The sequence below is a fragment of the Perca fluviatilis genome, chromosome 2 (assembly GCF_010015445.1).
Source record: "Perca fluviatilis chromosome 2, GENO_Pfluv_1.0, whole genome shotgun sequence".
Classification (NCBI taxonomy): domain Eukaryota; kingdom Metazoa; phylum Chordata; class Actinopteri; order Perciformes; family Percidae; genus Perca; species Perca fluviatilis.
In genome coordinates, this window is record NC_053113.1 from 9259091 (window position 1) to 9278895 (window position 19805).

The 19805-nt window shown below is 44.4% G+C and overlaps 1 protein-coding gene across 1 annotated transcript in view; it reads left to right on the forward strand.

Moving 5' to 3' along the window:
- Window positions 1-16342, forward strand: part of mindy4b (MINDY family member 4B) — a 16356-nt gene extending 14 nt beyond the window's left edge. The window contains exons 1-10 of the mRNA XM_039777153.1: window positions 1-86; window positions 3555-3674; window positions 4058-4155; window positions 6222-6384; window positions 6470-6535; window positions 7149-7219; window positions 12771-12843; window positions 13190-13366; window positions 13871-14051; window positions 15838-16342. The exon at window positions 1-86 is cut by the window's left edge and continues 14 nt beyond it. Of these exons, the coding sequence (XP_039633087.1) occupies window positions 24-86; window positions 3555-3674; window positions 4058-4155; window positions 6222-6384; window positions 6470-6535; window positions 7149-7219; window positions 12771-12843; window positions 13190-13366; window positions 13871-14051; window positions 15838-15971 (1146 nt within the window). The 5' untranslated portion in view covers window positions 1-23 and the 3' untranslated portion in view covers window positions 15972-16342. The remainder of the gene's footprint in view (window positions 87-3554; window positions 3675-4057; window positions 4156-6221; window positions 6385-6469; window positions 6536-7148; window positions 7220-12770; window positions 12844-13189; window positions 13367-13870; window positions 14052-15837) is intronic.
- Window positions 16343-19805: the final 3463 nt, after the last annotated feature.

Here is a 19805-nt window from a genome sequence, read left to right on the forward strand (position 1 = left end):
GTATTAGTTATCTGCTCTTGGTGATGACAGAGTTGAGGTTGGATTACATTGAGCTGCTTCAACAAGAAGTCAACAAGAATCCTGACGTGAGTTTACTTATAAATACTACTGCTATCTGTAAATACTACTACTGCTAATACTACTACTATCAGATTGTAATTTTAGTTTGACCTGCTGCTGTGTGAGTGTGGTGTGGTGTGTGTGTGTGTGAGTGTGGTGTTGTTGTTGCAAAATAGGATAAATCTGTTTTTTAATGGAATTATGGGGACATACAGTAGAGGCCAAAAGTTTGGGGTGGTGATGGCGCAGTGGATATGTCACATGCCTTTGGTGTGGGAGACCTGGGTTTGATTCCCACTGAGATACATCAACCAATGTGTCCCTGAGCAAGACACTCAACCCCTAGTTGCTCCAGAGGTGTGTGACCTCTGATATGTAAGAATTGTAAGTCGCTTTGGATAAAAGCGTCAGCTAAATGACATGTAATGTAATGGACACACCTTCTCATTCAATGTGTTCTTTATTTTCATGACTATTTACATTGTAGATTCTCACTGAAGGCATCAAAACTATGAATGAACACATATGGAATTATGTACTTAACAAAAAAGTGTGAAATAACTGAAAACATGTCTTATATTTTAGATTCTTCAAAGTAGCCACCCTTTGCTTTTTTGATAACTCTGCAAACCCTTGGTGTTCTCTCAATGAGCTTCATGAGGTAGTCACCTGAAATGGTTTTACCTTCACAGGTGTGCTTTGTCAGGGTTCATTAGTGGAAGTTTTTCCCTTATTAAAAAAAAAGCAAAGGGTGGTTACTTTGAAGAATCTAAAATATAAGACATGTTTTCAGTTATTTCACACTTTTTTGTTAAGTACATAATTCCATATGTGTTCATTCATAGTTTTGATGCCTTCAGTGAGAATCTACAATGAAAATAGTCATGAAAATAAAAAGGAAACGCATTGAATGAGAAGGTGTGTCCAAACTTTTGGCCTGTACTGTACACAACGTGTATCAATGTGATATAGATAGGAGATGTCAACGTGTCTGCCTGGTGGGAGTCACAGACTTTCTCTGTCTTAGTGCTGCCTTCCTCACTGCTACACACACACTAAACTGAGACTTTCTTCGGTTGAAAAAAAATGTTTTTAATTGACGAACATCAGATATGTAATCCATGGCTCAATTCAAACTGGATCAAAAAATAATTATTATCACTCCATTGACCCTCGTTCATATTTTAATTTTATAAGATTTACACGCATGATCTGAAGGTTGGAGCGCTCGTCAGGAGGAGGGTCTCTCTTTTGGAGGAATCTTTAGCAAGCTTACCGGTTTACTTGCTCGGGGTTTTTCTGTGTTATCTTTCGTGCACATTAAAACTTCTTTTTCACATCTGACTCTGCGTGGATTCTCTGAGACCTCAATATGGGACTTTTTCATACTTTGAAGAGAACTTGAAGAGAACTTGAAGAGAAGTCGACAAAATGCAGCTGGCGATAAGTTGCGCTGCTATAAATATGGCCTTGAACCACAGACCTATATTTTGTTTCAATATTGTGTGTGTGTGTGGTGTGTGTGTGGGTGTGTGTGTGTGTTGGTTGTGTGGTGTGTGTGTTTGTGTGTGTGTGTGGTGTGTGACCTGGTCCTGTGGTGTGTGTGTGTGTGTGTGTGTGTGTGGTGTGTGACCTGGTCCTGTGGTGTGTGTGTGTGTGTGTGTGTGTGTGGTGTGTGACCTGGTCCTGTGGTGTGTGTGTGTGTGTGTGTGTGTGTGTGTGTGACCTGGTCCTGTGGTGTGTGTGTGTGTGTGTTTGTGTGGTGTGTGACCCTGGTCCTGTGGTGTGTGTGTTGTGTGTGTGTGTGTGGTGTGTGACCTGGTCCTGTGGTGTGTGTGTGTGTGTGTGTGTGTGTGGTGTGTGCCTGGTCTGTGTGTGTGTGTGTGTGTGTGGTGTGTGACCTGGTCCTGTGGTGTGTGTGTGTGTGTGTGTGTGTGTGTGTGTGTGGTGTGTGTGTGGTGTGTGACCTGGTCCTGTGGTGTGTGTGTGTGTGTGTGTGTGGTGTGTGACCTGGTCCTGTGTGTGTGTGTGTGTGTGTGTGTGGTGTGACTGTTGTGTTGTGTGTGTGTGTGTGTGTGTGGTGTGTGACCTGGTCCTGTGGTGTGTGTGTGTGTGTGTGTGTGTGTGGTGTGTGACCTGGTCCTGTGGTTTGTGTGTGTGTGTGTGTGTGTGTGTGTGGTGTGTGACCTGGTCCTTGGTGTGTGTGTGTGTGTGTGTGTGTGTGTGTGTGTGTGGTGTGTGACCTGGTCCTGTGGTGTGTGTGTGTGTGTGTGTGTGTGTGTTGTGTGTGACCTGGTCCTGTGGTGTGTGTGTGTGTGTGTGTGTGTGTGTGTGGTGTGACCTGGTCCTGTGGTGTGTGTGTGTGTGTGTGTGTGTGTGTGTGTGTGTGTGTGTGTGGTGTGTGACCTGGTCCTGTGGTGTGTGTCTCCCCAGAGGCTGCAGGATGGGGGGACAGAGGAGGTGCAGAAGGAGGAGGAGTCTCCTCCCTGCAGGACTCTCCCTCATCTCTGTTTCCCCCGGAGGATGGTGGTCTCCCCAGGCCAGGGGGGTACACCCGTCACCCCCCAGCTCACCCAGGTAGAATATATATATATATATATATATATACAGTACAGGCCAAAAGTTTGGACACACCTTCTCATTCAATGTCTTATATTCTGGTTTCTTCAAAGTAGCCACCCTTTGCTCTGATTACTGCTTTGCACACTCTTGGCATTCTCCTGATGAGCTTCCAGAGGTAGTCCCCTGAAATGGTTTTCCAACAGTCTTGAAGGAGTTCCCAGAGATGCTTAGCACTTGTTGGCCCTTTTGCCTTCACTCTGGCCTTTCCACTGGTCTAATGTCCATTCCTTGTGTTTCTTGGCCCAAACAAATCTCTTCTGCTTGTTGCCTCTCCTTAGCAGTGGTTTCCTAGCAGCTATTTGACCACGAAGACACATTCAAAGTTTTCGCAATTTTCCGGACTGACTGACCTTCATTTGTTAAAGTAATGATGGCCACTCGTTTCTCTTTACTTGATTAGTTCTTGCCATAATATGAATTCTAACAGTTGTCCAATAAGGCTGTCGGCTGTGTATCAACACAACTGATGGTCCCAACCCCATTAATTAGGGAAAAACTTCCACTAATGAACCCTGACAAAGCACACCTGTGAAGGTAAAACCATTTCAGGTGACTACCTCATGAAGCTCATTGAGAGAACACCAAGGGTTTGCAGAGTTATCAAAAAAAGCAAAGGGTGGCTACTTTGAAGAATCTAAAATATAAGACATGTTTTCAGGTATTTCACACTTTCTTGTTAAGTTCATAATTCCACATGTGTTCATTCATAGTTTTGACGCCTTCAGTGAGAATCTACAATGTAAATAGTCATGAAAATAAAAAAGAAACACATTGAATGAGAAGGTGTGTCCAAACTTTTGGCCTGTACTGTGTATATATATATATATATACATACCTACAGTGGTAATATTTATGTCTGTTTTCATGTGTAGAGTCTGAGGAAGATCCTGTTTGGAGGAACGTTTCACGTCTTTGACTACGAGTGGAGGAGATCTTCCTTTCAGTTCAGAGAGGCGGACTCAGAGGTCTCCTACGGTCTGGACACGGACAGCGTGAGACACTTACTGTAGTACTTCTACTAGTACTTACTGTAGTACTTCTACTAGTACTTATAGTAGTACTTCTACTAGTACTTATAGTAGTACTTATAGTAGTACTGCTGCTGTTTGACCTACTCTCACTTCACTCAGAACTCAAACCTATTCTACTGGTTCTCAGACCACCATCATGTCTATACTCACCTTCAGTCTGTGTGTGTGTGTGTGTGTGTGTGTGTGTCTGTGTATCTGTGTGTGTGTGTGTGTTTTGTGTTGTCTGTGTGTGTGTGTATCTGTGTGTATGTGTATCTGTGTGTGTGTGTGTGTGTGTGTGTGTGTGTGTGTGTGTGTGTGTGTGTGTGTGTGTGTGTGTGTGTGTGTGTGTGTGTGTGTTTCAGGGCGGGGTCCGGCCTGTTCAGATGGTGGTCCAGGCTCGAGTCCTTAAATACCTGCTGTTCATGCGGCAGAGCAGCGAAGAGGGACGGACACTGCTCAGGTGAGACTCTTCATCACTGCTCAGGTCAGACTCTTCATCACTGCTCAGGTGAGACTCTTCATCACTGCTCAGGTGAGACTCTTCATCACTGCTCAGGTGAGACAGTCTTCATCACTGCTCAGGTGAGACAGTCTTCATCACCTGGTTGTGTGAGACGTGTCAGAGTAAAGCTGATACTTCCTCAACATAAGGACATGATGGAAACACACCTGTAACCTGATAGGCTGCAGGGAGACGATACTTTAATCACATGTTTACTGATCCACCTGAACCGATGACAGGCGTCATGACGACACACACAGAGACACACACACACAGAGACACACACACACAGAGACACACAAGCGTCATGACGACACACTCAGCCTTCCTCGGGTTTCAGGGGCTGGGGGGTGGACGTGTTTCTCTTATTATGTCCCAGTGTGTGAAGTGTTTCTCTTATTATGTCCCAGTGTGTGAAGTGTTTCTCTTATTATGTCCCAGTGTGTGAAGTGTTTCTCTTATTATGTCCCAGTGTGTGAGGTGTTTCTATTATTGTGTCCCAGTGTGTGAGGTGTTTCTATTATTGTGTCCCAGTGTGTGAGGTGTTTCTATTATTGTGTCCCAGTGTGTGAGGTGTTTCTATTATTGTGTCCCAGTGTGTCTCATTGTTTCTGTTAGTGTCCCAGTGTGTGAGGTGTTTCTATTATTGTGTCCCAGTGTGTGAGGTGTTTCTATTATTGTGTCCCAGTGTGTCTCAGTGTTTGTGTCCCAGTGTGTCTCAGTGTTCCTATTATTGTGTCCCAGTGTGTCTCAGTGTTTGTGTCCCAGTGTGTGAGGTGTTTCTATTATTGTGTCCCACACAAGCGTCGTGACGGACACTCAGCCTCCTCGGGTTTCAGGGGCTGGGGGTGGACGTGTTTCTGTTATTGTGTCCCAGTGTGTCTCAGTGTTTCTGTTATTGTGTCCCAGTGTGTGAAGTGTTTCTCTTATTATGTCCCAGTGTGTGAAGTGTTTCTCTTATTATGTCCCAGTGTGTGAGGTGTTTCTATTATTGTGTCCCAGTGTGTGAGGTGTTTCTATTATTGTGTCCCAGTGTGTGAGGTGTTTCTATTATTGTGTCCCAGTGTGTGAGGTGTTTCTATTATTGTGTCCCAGTGTGTCTCATTGTTTTTCTGTTAGTGTCCCAGTGTGTGAGGTGTTTCTATTATTGTGTCCCAGTGTGTGAGGTGTTTCTATTATTGTGTCCCAGTGTGTGAGGTGTTTCTATTATTGTGTCCCAGTGTGTGAGGTGTTTCTATTATTGTGTCCCAGTGTGTGAGGTGTTTCTATTATTGTGTTCCAGTGTGTGAGGTGTTTCTATTATTGTGTTCCAGTGTGTCTCAGTGTTTGTGTCCCAGTGTGTCTCAGTGTTCCTATTATTGTGTCCCAGTGTGTCTCAGTGTTTGTGTCCCAGTGTGTGAGGTGTTTCTATTATTGTGTCCCAGTGTGTGAGGTGTTTCTATTATTGTGTCCCAGTGTGTCTCAGTGTTCCTATTATTGTGTCCCAGTGTGTGAGGTGTTTCTATTATTGTGTCCCAGTGTGTCTCAGTGTTTGTGTCCCAGTGTGTCTCAGTGTTCCTATTATTGTGTCCCAGTGTGTCTCAGTGTTCCTATTATTGTGTCCCAGTGTGTCTCAGTGTTCCTATTATTGTGTCCCAGTGTGTGAGGTGTTTCTATTATTGTGTCCCAGTGTGTGAGGTGTTTCTATTATTGTGTTTCTATTATTGTGTCCCAGTGTGTGAGATGTTTCTATTATTGTGTCCCAGTGTGTGAGATGTTTCTATTATTGTGTCCCAGTGTGTGAGGTGTTTCTATTATTTTGTCCCAGTGTGTGAGGTGTTTCTATTATTGTGTCCCAGTGTGTGAGGTGTTTCTATTATTGTGTCCCAGTGTGTGAGGTGTTTCTATTATTGTGTCCCAGTGTGTGAGATGTTTCTATTATTGTGTCCCAGTGTGTGAGGTGTTTCTATTATTATGTCCCAGTGTGTGAGGTGTTTCTATTATTGTGTCCCAGTGTGTGAGGTGTTTCTATTATTGTGTCCCAGTCTGCGTGTGGGGCAGAAGGATCAGGAGAAGGCGTTGGCGGCCGCGTTGTCCGACAGCCTCTGGTTGGCTGGCCAGGAGTCCAGCGCCACCGTTACCTTGGTAACCGAAGACTACTGCGTCACGCCTCACCTGGACTACAAACTGGACAACTTCACAGAAAGGGTACCTGGCAGTGATGTCATCGTTACATCATCACATTGTTATTAAAAATGATTTGTAATCAATGTTTGATCTCCTGATCTTTCAGCTGCAGCTGTTCACGTTCAGCCAGAAAGAAGACGTCAGGACCTTCATCCTGGAGCACATTCACTGTGTGAGTCCATCCCATAATAACCATTCACTGTGTGAGTCCATCCCATAATAACCATTCACTGTGTGAGTCCATCCCATAATAACCATTCACTGTGTGAGTCCATCCCATAATAATCATTCACTGTGTGAGTCCATCCCATAATAACCATTCACTGTGTGAGTCCATCCCATAATAATCATCCACTGTGTGAGTCCATCCCATAATAACCATTCACTGTGTGAGTCCATCCCATAATAAACATGAATTTTTGTCACTTTTTTTTCAATGTTTTTTGTTGCTATTGTCAATGTTATTGTGGCTTTTTTTGACGTCCATCCCATAATAACCATTCTTTTTTCAAAGTTTTTGGAAAGCTTTTTTGACGTTTTCTTCAATGTGTTTTGTCACTTTCCAGTTTTTTTTTCGATTTATTTTTTTTATTTTTGTCACGTTCAGAATAACATTGTGAATATTAAGTGTTTTGTGAGAATAACAGTGGAATATTAAGTGTTTTGTCAGAATAACAGTGGAATATTAAGTGTTTTGTCAGAATAACAGTGGAATATTAAGTGTTTTGTGAGAATAACAGTGGAATATTAAGTGTGAATGTAAACACACTCACTTGTTGTTGCAGTTTAAAGACAAGGGGAGTCACGGAGTCATCCTGTTTCTCTACAGCCTCGTCTGCTCCCGGACCATAGAAAGGTAACTCTGTCAGCATCGTGAGAGACTAGAGTCTTAAAGAAGTGTTAAGTGGGGGCCCGATAACGATAAACAAAAACAGATAATATAAAACCAAAAACTCAATTTACCATAAACACAAAATAAACAATACAAAATACAACAGAAGACAGACATACTTAAACTAACATAGACAAACAAATACTACAAACAGACAGACGGTCCCAGCACAAACTATAGCATTTAAAGAATAATCAACAATCATATGTTATGAGCAATCTTTCCTTGAGGCTTTTATTGAAGATGGAGACAGAATATGACACTTTCAAGTTCGTTCCATATCTGCAGTCCCCTACAAACTACACTCAGAGTCGTACACTTTAACCGTGGTTTTTTGCCAGTAATTAGGTGTATTTTCCTTGTGTCATAAGTGTGCAGGGGACAATTATTGGAATAAGCTCACACAAATGGTAGTGTAACCTATGGATAACCTGGAATATCATCACAAACGGTAGTTTAACCTATGGATAACCTGGAATATCATCACAAATGGTAGTTTAACCTATGGATAACCTGGAATATGATGCAGGCTTTCTGAAAGACATTATTTTCAGTAAGCCTAATATACCCAGACGACGAAATGAAGGGCGATTGGGGGTATTGATCTCAGACCACGTTGATGTCCATATGATTTGTTTCTGTAAAATCTGTAGTTTTTTCAAGTGGCTGGGAAAAGTATTACACCATATGACTTTACAATAGTTTAAATTAGGCTCAAACTAAGTTTTGTATAAAGTGAGAAGGGCTGAGTGTGGGAAAAAATGTCTTAACTTAAACAATAACCCAACATATTTAGATAATTTTTAATATGACATTTGCAATTTAAACACTCATCAATATAAACACCAAGGAATTTAGTAGTATTTACTCTTTCAATAATTTGGTCATATATTTTAAGACAAACTTGCCTGTTTTCCATTTGATTTTTGTTGAAATGAAACACAATGTAGTTCATCTTTTTGATGTTAAGAGATAGTTTATTACACCGAAACCAAATTTCTACATTTCTTCATTCTCAATTTACCATTTCTTGCAGTCCAAATGGACTCTTATGTGACATAGATAAATTTGTATCGTCAGCAAATAAGACTTTGTGTGAAACCATGTTGGAATTTTCAAAGTCAATAATATATAATATAAAGAGAAGAGGGCCCAAAATGGATCCCTGGGGGACTTCAAATTTGGAGGGTTTGCTTATGTAAATCTGTTCATTAATGTTTACATATTGCTGTCTGCCAAATAAAAAACTTGTAAACCAGCTAAGTGCTAGTCCTCTGATTCAATAATGATGTAATTTATTCAATAAAATATCAAAATCAATAGTATCAAATGCCTTAGATAAATCTAAAAATATACCTATACTACAGTCACCTTTATCAATGGCATCATTAATCTTTTCAATCAGATCTAGTACAGCCATGCATGTAGTACTTCTTTTCCTAAAACCATATTGGGATGAAGCAGTAATATTTAGTTCATCAAGATAGCCATTTAACCTATTGTACACTACTCTCTCTAGGACCTTAGAGATTGTAGGCAAAATTGATATTGGACGATAATTGCTCATATAATTTTTATCCCCAGATTTAAATACTGGTTTAATTCTTGCAATGTTTGCCCTTTTTGGCACAATTCCAGAGAGCATTGATAGATTGATACAATAAGTAAGTGGCTCCATGATATCAAGTGCAATGGCTTTCAGAATTTTACTACAGATTTCATCCTCACAAGCAGTGTATGTGCTTTGTAAGGTTGTAATGATTTTATAGACTTCATTGCAATCAGTAGGCTTCATAAAAAAAAGTTATTGACATAGTTGCCCGACAAGTAATGGTTAAAAGAAATACATTGAGGTTGGTTTATTTTGTTAGAGTTTTTCCCCGATGGAGACAAAATAATTATTAAAGTTATTTGCTAGATCAATGTCATTTGTTAAATTATTACCTAAATGTGAGTGTATGTGAGTGAGTGAACATTTGTAAAGTTTATTTTTATGTGTGATAGATTTTAAAATATCCTTTGTAAGCCAGGGGTTATGACCAGTGGCACTGCAGACGGCAGTGTTTTCTGGGATGGTACAACAAATGCAGTTTGTGATCTCATTTATTAGGTTGTCATATGCAATATATTGCAAGGTTCTTTCATTTAGTACTTTAGTTGTTTTTTTTTGCCGTGGTAATTTAGTCTTGCTAGCAAAATCTAGAATTAATACAATTGGAAAATGATCAGTCATATCAAATAACACAACTTCAGATTCTAGCCTAGGGTTTCGAATGTTTGTGATGATATTGTCAATAGCTGACCTAGTAGAATGTGTTACTCTGGTAAAATGATTAATGGTACAAAAAAAGATGATGATTGTAAAGTATTAAAGAAATCACTTTTAGCAGCATCATCTCTGGAGACATCAATATTGAAGTCCCCTAAAAGGACAGATCCTATGTTTTTTCTGTTTATGGAATATAAAGAGTCCTCCAGTTTGAGCTTGAAAGTATCCAGGTCAGAGTCAGGGGGTCGATAGATAACTCTAACTATAAGTTTTTTAGAATTTCTGAGATTTATCTCAATAAAAACTGAATCAGAATGGTTATCATCTAAGATAATGTCATTAAAAACATTCATATGATGTCTAGAGTGCACATATAAACAAACACCACCTCCAGTACGGCCAAGCCTGTTTTTAAAAAGTAGCTTATAGCCATCAAGGTTAAGAATATCAGTAATGGTCCTGTCATTAATCCAGGTATCACTGCAACCAATAACATCAAAGCTACAGTCAGAGTTTGAGAGTAAGGTAACTAATTCTTCATGATGTTTCCACAAGCTTCTACTGTTAAGGTGTGAAAATCAATAGTTATTTATATTATTTAATCTTTGTAATTGTTCAGGAATGTAATATTTACAATTTAGATTCTTATCAGAATCAGAATCAGAAAGGGTTTTTATTGCCAAGTACATTTTTTAACACATACAAGGAATTTGTTTTGGTGTTGTTGGTGCACATCACACATTCTCTAAATGGAATATTAAGCACTATAAGTATAGGTATAAACAATATAGGTATAAGTATATGTACACAGTATGTTTTAAATTAAATTAAATTAAAAATAAAGATAGAAATTAAAAAAAAATAGCAAAGAGCATTACAGCAGAGAGAGAACAGTGGGATGAAGAGCCAGGTGGAGAGTCAGGGTGGTTTCCGGGCCTTGTTAATAAGGCTAGTGGCGGAGGGGAAAAAGCTGTTCATGTGCCGTGAGGTTTTGGTCCTGATGGACCTCAGCCTCCTGCCAGAGGGGAGTGGCTCAAAGAGTTTGTGTCCGGGGTGGGAGGGGTCAGCCACAATCTTTCCAGCACGCTTCAGTGGCGGGAGATTGCAGCCAATCACCTTCTCAGCTGACTGAATGACACGCTGCAGTCTGCCCTTGTCCTTAGCAGTGGCAGCAACACCAGATGGTGATGGAGGATGTGAGGATGGACTCAATGATGGCTGTGTAGAAGTGCACCATCATTGTCTTTGGCAGGTTGAATTTCTTCAGCTGCTGCAGGAAGTACATCCTCTGTTGTGCTTTCTTGACGAGGGAGCTGATGTTCAGCTCCCACTTGAGGTCCTGGGAGATGGTAGTTCCCAGGAAGCGGAAAGACTCCACAGAGTCAATTGTGGAGCCACAGAGGGTGATGGGGGCAGGTGGGGCTGGGTTCTTCCTGAAGTCCACAACCATCTCCACTGTCTTTAGAGCGTTGAGATCTAGATTGCTTTGCTTGCACCACTTCACCAGGTGGTCAGCCTCCCACCTGTAGGCGGACTCGTCTCCATCAGAGATGAGTCCGATGAGGGAGGTGTCGTCCGTGAACTTCAGAAGCTTGACAGACTGGTGACTGGAGGTGCAGCTGTTGGTGTACGGGGAGAAGAGCAGAGGAGAAAGAACACAGCCCTGAGGGGATCCGGTGCTGATGGTCTGTGAGTCGGAGATGTCTTTCCCTAGCTTCACATGCTGCTTCCTGTCAGACAGGAAGTCAGTGATCCACCTGCAGGTGGAGTCAGACACACCTAGCTGGGAGAGCTTCTCCTGGAGCAGAGCCGGGATGATGGTATTAAAGACAGAGCTGAAGCCCACAAACAGGACCCTGGCGTATGTTCCTGCTGAGTCCAGGTGCTGGAGGATGTAGTGGAGGGCCAGGTTGACTGCATCGTCTACAGACCTATTGGCTCTGTAGGCAAACTGCAGGGGGTCCAGGAGGGGGTCTGTGATGTCTTTGTGGTGTGAAAGCACAAGGCGCTCAAAGGACTTCATAACCACAGAGGTCAGGGTGACGGGTCTGAAGTCGTTAGGTCCTGTGGTCCTTGGCTTCTTGGGAACAGGGATGATGGTTGAGGTCTTGAAGCAGGCTGGCACGTGACATGTCTCCAGTGAGGTGTTGAAAATGTCTGTGAACACGGGAGACAGCTGGTCAACGCAGTGCTTCAAGCTGGATGGGGAGACAGCATCCGGTCCAGCAGCTTTCCTGGGGTTCTGTCTCCTAAAGAGTCTGTTGACGTCTCTCTCGTGGATGGAGAGAGTTGTCACTGAGGTGGGTAGGGGGCTGGATGTGGAGACCTTTAAAGAGGGCATTGGTGGGAGGCCCAGGACCCTGCTGAGGTGAGGGAGGTGAAGGTGATGCACAATCTATATCAATACAGTGTTTTACATCCTCTACATCATAATTGAAATCATCGAAGGCCATATGGGAAGATAGTATCATATTTGAGTTGATTGACCAAAAGGTTTGCTGGGATCATATAAAAACAACATATACACATAAACCCATCCATATATACACGCACGCTTACACGGATAACGTTAACACCCGCCTATTAACAATAGAAAGTAAATTAGCTCCCTATTTAATTAGCTCTCCACCCACAACATTACTTTGAGAGCTTGTAAAGAAAGTAATGAAAACAAACCAAAAAAACAGTAATGTAATAATCTTTAAAAAAATTGAACTTTAAATGCAATACTTCAGATGTAAACGCAGAGTTAAAATATACTCTCCCCCTTTTTACAGAAATACATTAAGTGAATTAAATAAAGACACCAGAACATATGATGAGGGAAGAGTAAATCACATGAACTCAGGAAAAGCTTACACACGTCGAGGCTACAGAAAGAAAAGAGAAAAGAAAAGAAAAGGCTAACCAAGGCAGTGTGTTAGCCTGGTTAGTTCGCTAACCAGTCAGGTACAATCATGCACAATGTTTGGTGAATAACGTTAGTCTAACGGACAGACGCTATATATTCTTTTGCTTCTGCAACTGATGCGAGACCTTTCCTACCTCCTTCCTTCAGTTTAATGGTGAACCTGGCAGGAAACAGCAGGGCTGGCTTAAGTTCTAGTTTATATAGTTCAGTCATTACCTCACGGTACTGATGTCGTTGTTCCAAAATCTCCGGAGCATAGTTCTCGTATATGTAGATCAAGTCGTCCCTGTCTTCCTCAGAGACATGTTGAATATTTCCTCCTCTTCCTCCTCCAGGCTGGAGGAAGATCTGGACTCCAGCACGTCTCACCTGCTGTACCGGAGTCTGGGGACCTTCGTCTGCCGCCAGGTGAGAACTCACCTGTCGTAGGACAAACTCACTGGTTCTCCTGGTTCTCCTGGTTCTCCCGGTTCTCCTGGTTCTCCCTGTGTTCCCGGTTCTCCCTGTTTCTCCCGGTTCTCCTGGTTCTCCCAGTCCTCTGGGATCCTTAGGTCCAGTTCAGGGACCAGATCAGAGGAGTTTTATTCTCTGAGTCTCAGCGGAGACAGAAGTTCACAAGAAGCTGTCAGATTCTCTCTGACCAGGGTTTTAGAAGACATGTGTCTGTCTGTCTGTGTGTGTATGTGTGTGTGTGTATGTGTGTGTGTGTGTGTGTGTGTGTGTGTGTGTGTGTTGTGTGTGTGTGTGTGTGTAGGCCCTGCTAAACCTGCTGCTGACAGGACGGGCGAGTCCCAACGTCTTTAACGGGACGTTGCTGTTTGGGGAGGACGGGCTTCCTCTGCAGCGCCCCCTGCAGGGCATCGCCTCACGCTGTGATGTTGGATACTTACATTGGAGCAGAGAGGAGATGGAGAGAGGCCGACTGCTGCAGGTATACACACACACACACACACACACACGATACTTACACTGGAGCAGAGAGGAGATGGAGAGAGGCCGCCTGCTGCAGGTACACACACACACACACACACACACACACACACAGACACACACACACACACAACAGATACTCACACTGGAGCAGAGAGGAGATGGAGAGAGGCCGACTGCTGCAGGTACACACACACATAGACCCACACACACACACACACACACACACACAGATACTTACACTGGAGCAGAGAGGAGATGGAGATAGGCCGCCTGCTGCAGGTACACACACACACACACACACACACAGACACAGACAGACACACTCAGTATATATTCTATATGTATTATGTGTGTTTGCAGGTGGGCAGCATGCTGAAGACTAACATATAATATTTCCTGTGTGTAAGTGTGTGTTTGTGTGTGTGTGTGTTTGTGTGTCTGTGTGTGTCTGTGTGTGTGTGTGTGTGTGTGTGTGTGTGTGTCTGTGTGTGTGTGTTTGCAGGTGGGCAGCATGCTGAAGACTCCCATGTTTCCTGTCTGGCTCTGCTGTACCAACAGCAGCTACTCGGTGGTGTTCGGTCTGAACCGCTCGCTGCTCTCTGATTGGAAGATGGAGCACCTGTTCCACCTGTACTACTACAGCGGTCAGAGCTCACAGACAACCACAGACAGGCTGACTGTCGGTGAGGACCCACACTAACACAACAACAGACAGGCTGACTGTCGGTGTGGACCCATACTAACACAACCACAGACAGGCTGTCTGTGGTTGTGTCTGTCAGTGAGAAAATGATAAGTAAAAACACCAAAAGGTTGGAAACTGCAGGTGGAGTCAGGCACACCAAGCTGGGAGAGTTTCTCCTGAAGCAGAGCTGGGATGATGGTGTTAAAGGCAGAGCTGATGTCCACAAACAGGATCCGGTGGGTGCTGCGCGGAGTTGCTGGCGAGTGCAGGTGTTGTAGGGGCCAGGGTTTGCGCATCACCTACAGCCCTTCTTGGCTCTGTATGCAAACTGCAGGGGGTCCAGGAGGGGGTCAGTGCGGTCTTTGAGGTGTGAAAGCACAAGGAGCTCAAAGGACTTCATAACCACAGAGGTCAGGGCGACGGGTCTGAAGTCATTAGTTCCTGTGGTCCTTGGCTTCTTGGGGACAGGGATGATGGTTGAGGTCTTGAAGCAGGCTGGCATGTGACATGTCTCCAGTGAGGTGTTGAAAATGTCTGTGAACACTGGAGACAGCTGGTCAGCGCAGTGCTTCAAGCTGGATGGGGAGACAGCATCTAGTCCAGGAGCTTTGCAGGGATTCTGTCTCCTGAACAGCCTGTTGACGTTCCCTCTCATTGATGGAGAGAGTCGTCACTGAGGTGGGTGGGGGGGTGGAGGTGGAGACCTTTAAAGAGGGCATTGGTGGGGGGGCCCAGGACCCTGCTGAGGTGGGAGGGGAGGTGGAGGTGATACACTGTAGGTGGAGCTGTAGGGAGGTGTCGTGGGGGATGGTTTCAGGAGTGGCCTTTTGTCTTTCTAATCGACAGTAGAACTCGTTCAGATCGTTGGCAGGGTGTCGTTCGTTGAAGGAGGAGTGGGGGGGCTTTAAGGCAGTTACACACCAACCAGACGGCCGACCCTCGGCAGTAAAGCCTGTCGGACTGATCAGTCTCCCCGAGTTGGTCCAAAAAGTTCCTCAGAACACACCGAAGAGACAAGACGTAATACGTCTCCATAGCAGCAGGCGGCGCTACTCGGTATTGTTGCCCAAAAAATTAAAATCAGCAGCTGATTGGACGAACGCATCAGGTGGGTTTGTTTTCTCCGGAAAGTCAAAGCCAGACTGTCATGGCGGCTCGTACACGATCTCATATTGGACTAAAATAGTTCACCGAAACGTGTTGCTGAAAACATTTGAAGCGAGAAATAGGCCGCAGTTGTTGAATCCGTCTTCATTTCAGATCAACAAAGGTCAGTTTAAAAGATTTTGGTCAGATTTTGAGAGACTCTAGTCACTTCATCCCCCTCCCCATTTCCGGGTGAGTCCCGACTGCCCTGCCTCCGTCTGAACATGTCAGGTCGGCCCAAATGAACGCCGACAGCTCCTCGGACAGATGACGGCACGGGACACACCGAGCAGACTCGAGTCACTGACCTCGCCAGACTGTCAGACGGCCGATTATCGGACCGCTGTGTAGCTGCCTTTAGGCTCATAGGTGGTGATCTGTGTAGCTTATAGGACCTTATATAGAGGTATATTAGAGGCTTATAGGTGGTGATCTGCCTAAGTCCTTTCCAGACAGTCACAGAGTCGTTAGCTGAAAACTGGCGTTGGAGCTTCTCAGAGTAACGTCGTTTAGCCTCCTTCACTGCCTTGCTAAACTTGTACTTTTACTCTTTAAATGTATGTCTCCACTCCTGAATGACTCTTTATGTGTTACTGTGTATTTTTGTAGTATTACTACATTGTACTTTATGCATGCAGATACTCACTCTCACCACTGGGAGGCGCCAGCAGACGGAGACCCAGAGAAAAGGTTCCCGTCTCTGGAGATGACCATCAGGACCAAGTGGGCCGGAGCCGCAGTCAACTGGAGCGACCACGCCCCTTTCTACTGAAGACCCGCCTATTTCTACTGAAGACCCGCCCCTTCTACTGATCACATGACAGGGAGAGATTGTCCAATCAGCATGCAGCTGACAGACGGAATCTTTGAAGAAGTATAGGAAGTCCTATAGGAAGTCCTTCATACCAGCTGCTATACGACTCTATAATGCACAAAAATAACTTTCCCTTATTTATATTTTTGTATTTTAACTTATTGGTATGGATATGTTTGAGCAAATGTGTGGTGTTATGTCTGTCTTGAAGCTGCTGTGACACTGTAATTTCCTGCAAAGGATTAATAAAAGGATCTATCTATCCACACACACACACTGAATCAAGAAAAGAACCCTGTTAATGCAGATACTCTGTCTCACCACTGGGAGGTGCTGTGGTAACTGTGTTATTTATTACTCATTAAAGAGTCTTTATTCTGTTGGTTCTGACTACTTTTACTCTTTCAGGACAATAATAAACGGGTGAGTCAGTTTTAAACGGCTCCATCTTTATTTATTTTTTTGAAATATGAGGAATATATGAATATAAAGATAAATCCCTCTCTTGTCAAAGCACAACAGCAAGGGTACACCCACAAGGGATGTGAATCTGTGGCACTATAGATCAATTGCAATTATTTACCTTATACTTAGGAGGACTCAATGGTACGCATGTCCTTCTTCCAGTAACCTTAACTTAGAAATGTACTTAATCATGGGTCCCTAAACAGAATTCCCCACAGATCCCCTTAAGCTGAATTTAATTTTCTCCAGAGACAAGAAAATCATGAAGTCTTTAAGCCATAAAGAAGCTTTGGGGGCAAATGGTGACTTCCATTCCAACAATATTCTTCTACGTGCTAATAAGGATGCAAGGCAATAGCATCCCTTATTTTCCTCCCAAGCAATCGATGGCCTGGTAATACTCCAAAATACCAGTGTCTTCACATGGAGTCAACACAATGTTTAGGGCCCTAGACAGATGGTTAACAATAGCTGTCCAATAACCCTGAAGACGAGGACAAGCCCAAAACATATGTGTCATGTTAGCTGGTGACATGTGGCACCTATTACATTTTTCAATGACAATAGGATATATTTTGGAAAGTTTGGAGTTAGTGAGATATATGCGATGTACAACCTTAAATTGTGTCAGAATGAGTCTGGGGCAAGAAGTGCTATCATTTACTCGGGTTAATGCATCTCTCCAGAAATCTTCTTCTATAACTCTGCCGAGTTCACATTCCCAATCTCCTTTGATTTTGCCAAAGGTCGGCTCTGTGAGTTGAGAAAGCAAGGTGTACATTTTTGAGATGAGGCCTTTCTGATTTGTGGAAATGTCCAATATTGAGTCAATTACTGTATTAGGAGGGGCATTGGGGTAGAATGGGTTTTTAAGTTTAGTAAAGATTTTTACAGAGGTCACTGAAGCTGCAGAACACATTGTCAATATAGAGATCACTCACTTTAACAAGGCCCAACCTCTGCCACAAGGAGAAGGCCATATCAGTGCCAGTGGGGGGAAAGAGATGGTTGTTGTGGATAGAGTCCAAAAGTAAGTCTAAATTGAGACCAGATTCTTAAAGTTGAAATAATCACTGGGTTATGAGAATATTTGGCTGGTTGGATGGGTATAATAGATGAGAGCACAGCCAAAAGTGAAGTAGCAGGACAAGATTTAGCCTCAAACTCACATTAACTCAGTTTTGGCTCTTTGATCCATGGAGTCATTTTGTGTATATTAGCTGCCCAATAGTACATTTTTAGATTAGGAAGACCCAATCCACCTATTGATCTATGTCTTTGTAAATATTCTCTTCTGATCCTGGGAATTCTGTCTTTCCATATGAAAGAGGAGATAAGATTGTTCATCGCACGGAAAAAAAGATTCAGGTAAGAAGAGTGGGAACGTTTGTGATTGGTGTAGAGCCCGCCTCAACGGTTGTGATTTGTGCCTTGATTTGGAAAAAATTGGAAATGGGTTTGAATGGGCTCTTGGCCAGATGGACTTGCAGAACAAATCTCAAATTTTCTGGAAGTTTGTCAGGGTTTTACTAGGGCCAAGCTAAATTGCAAATATCTACAGTTGTCAGCAAGCCACCAGGAGACAGACTGGAGTGATGAGCAGATCTTTATTTACAATGATCCAACAACGAGCAGGAAGCAACAGGCAGGAATCTGGTAGCTGAGCAGGCAGGTTTAGATCAGCGGCAGCCAACAGGAGACGGCGAAGGGTAAGGCAAACTTGGAGAGAGTAGGCATAACGTGTGTGAGTCAGAGTGTCATGTAGACATGAGACTAGACAATGAGTGTGTGTGGATGTGCTGCTTATGTAGGTGGTTGTTGATTAGCTGCAGGTGGTGAACTGAGGATGAGGCTTGATGAGGTGCAGGTGTGTGTAATCAGTACTGAGGGGACTGGGAGCGACTGAGCTGCGTGAGAGACGAGGAGTATGGATCAGTAGGAGGAGTGTGTGCTGGAGCCGGTGGGACCCTGACAGTACCCCCTCCTCCCAAGGCGGCTCCCGACGGCTGAGAAGAGGGGCGAACACGGCGACGAGGCCTGCCCCGACCCCGAGGGGCGGGACGATCGGGGCGATCGGCATGGAACTGGTCGAGGAGAGCAGGGTCCAGAATGTCCGCCCGAGGCACCCACGACCGCTCCTCGGGACCGTAGTCCTCCCAGTCAACCAGATACTCGAGACGCCGACCCCGTCGCCGTGAATCCAAGATGTGACGGACCTTGTAGATGGCGTCATCTTCGACAGGGACGGGAGGAGGAGGCATCACGGTGTCAGGGTCTGTGGGAGGAGGAGAGACAGGGTCAATAAAGGGTTTCAATAGGGAGACATGAAATGAAGGAGAGATTCTGTACTGAGAAGGAAGGGATAGCCTGTAGGTGACGTCATTTATCTGTCTCTGTATGGTGAAAGGCCCAATGTAGCGTGGGCTGAGTTTTCGCGCGAAAGGCGGGAGACGAAGGTCCCGAGTGGACAGCCACACTTTCTGGCCGGGATGGTACTGTGGGGTGTCGGACCGACGTCGATCTGCATGTTCCTTGTGCCTGTGGACAGCTTGTTGGAGCTGTAATGAGCTGCATCCCATACCCTCTCACTGCTCTGGAACCAGTGGTTAACGGCAGGCACCTCTGACGGCTCACCCGACCAAGGGGAAAAAGCGGGGGTTGATAACCCAGGATGCATTGGAAGGGGTGAGTCCTGTGGTGGTTTGACGAAGGAATTCTGGGCATATTCCGCCCAGGGAGGAAAAAGGCTCCAACTGTCCTGGTTCTGGTGGCAGTAGGTCCTGAGATGACGTCCTATTTCTTGGATCTTCCTTTCAGTTTGTCCGCTGTCTGAGGGGTGATATCCTGACGATAGACTGACTGTCACACCCAAGAGCCTGAAGAAGGCGTGCAAAACCCTGGAGATGAACTGAGGTCCTCTGTCCGGAGACGTGTCCTCTGAAATGCCAAAGTTCCTGAACACATGACAAAAGAGTGCTTCTGCCGTTTGAGGGCATTGGGAAGCCTGGGTAGAGGAATCAGCCTACACCCCTTGGAGAACCTGTCCACTGCTACCAGGTGGGGGTGTGGCCATCGGATAAAGGAAGGTCAGTCATGAAGTCTATCCCTAAGTGGGACCATGGCGTCGAGGAACAGGAAGGGGCATGAGCTTGCCTTCTGGGAGATTTCTGGGGTGTTGGTTATGGCACAAACCGAACAGCTGGAAACATAACGGGACACATCCTGTGAGATGGTGGGCCACCAGTACCGTGTGGCAGGAGGGAGAGGGTACGCTTTCTTGCCCGGATGTCCCGAACCCGGAGCGGGGCGTGTAATCCAGCAGGCTAG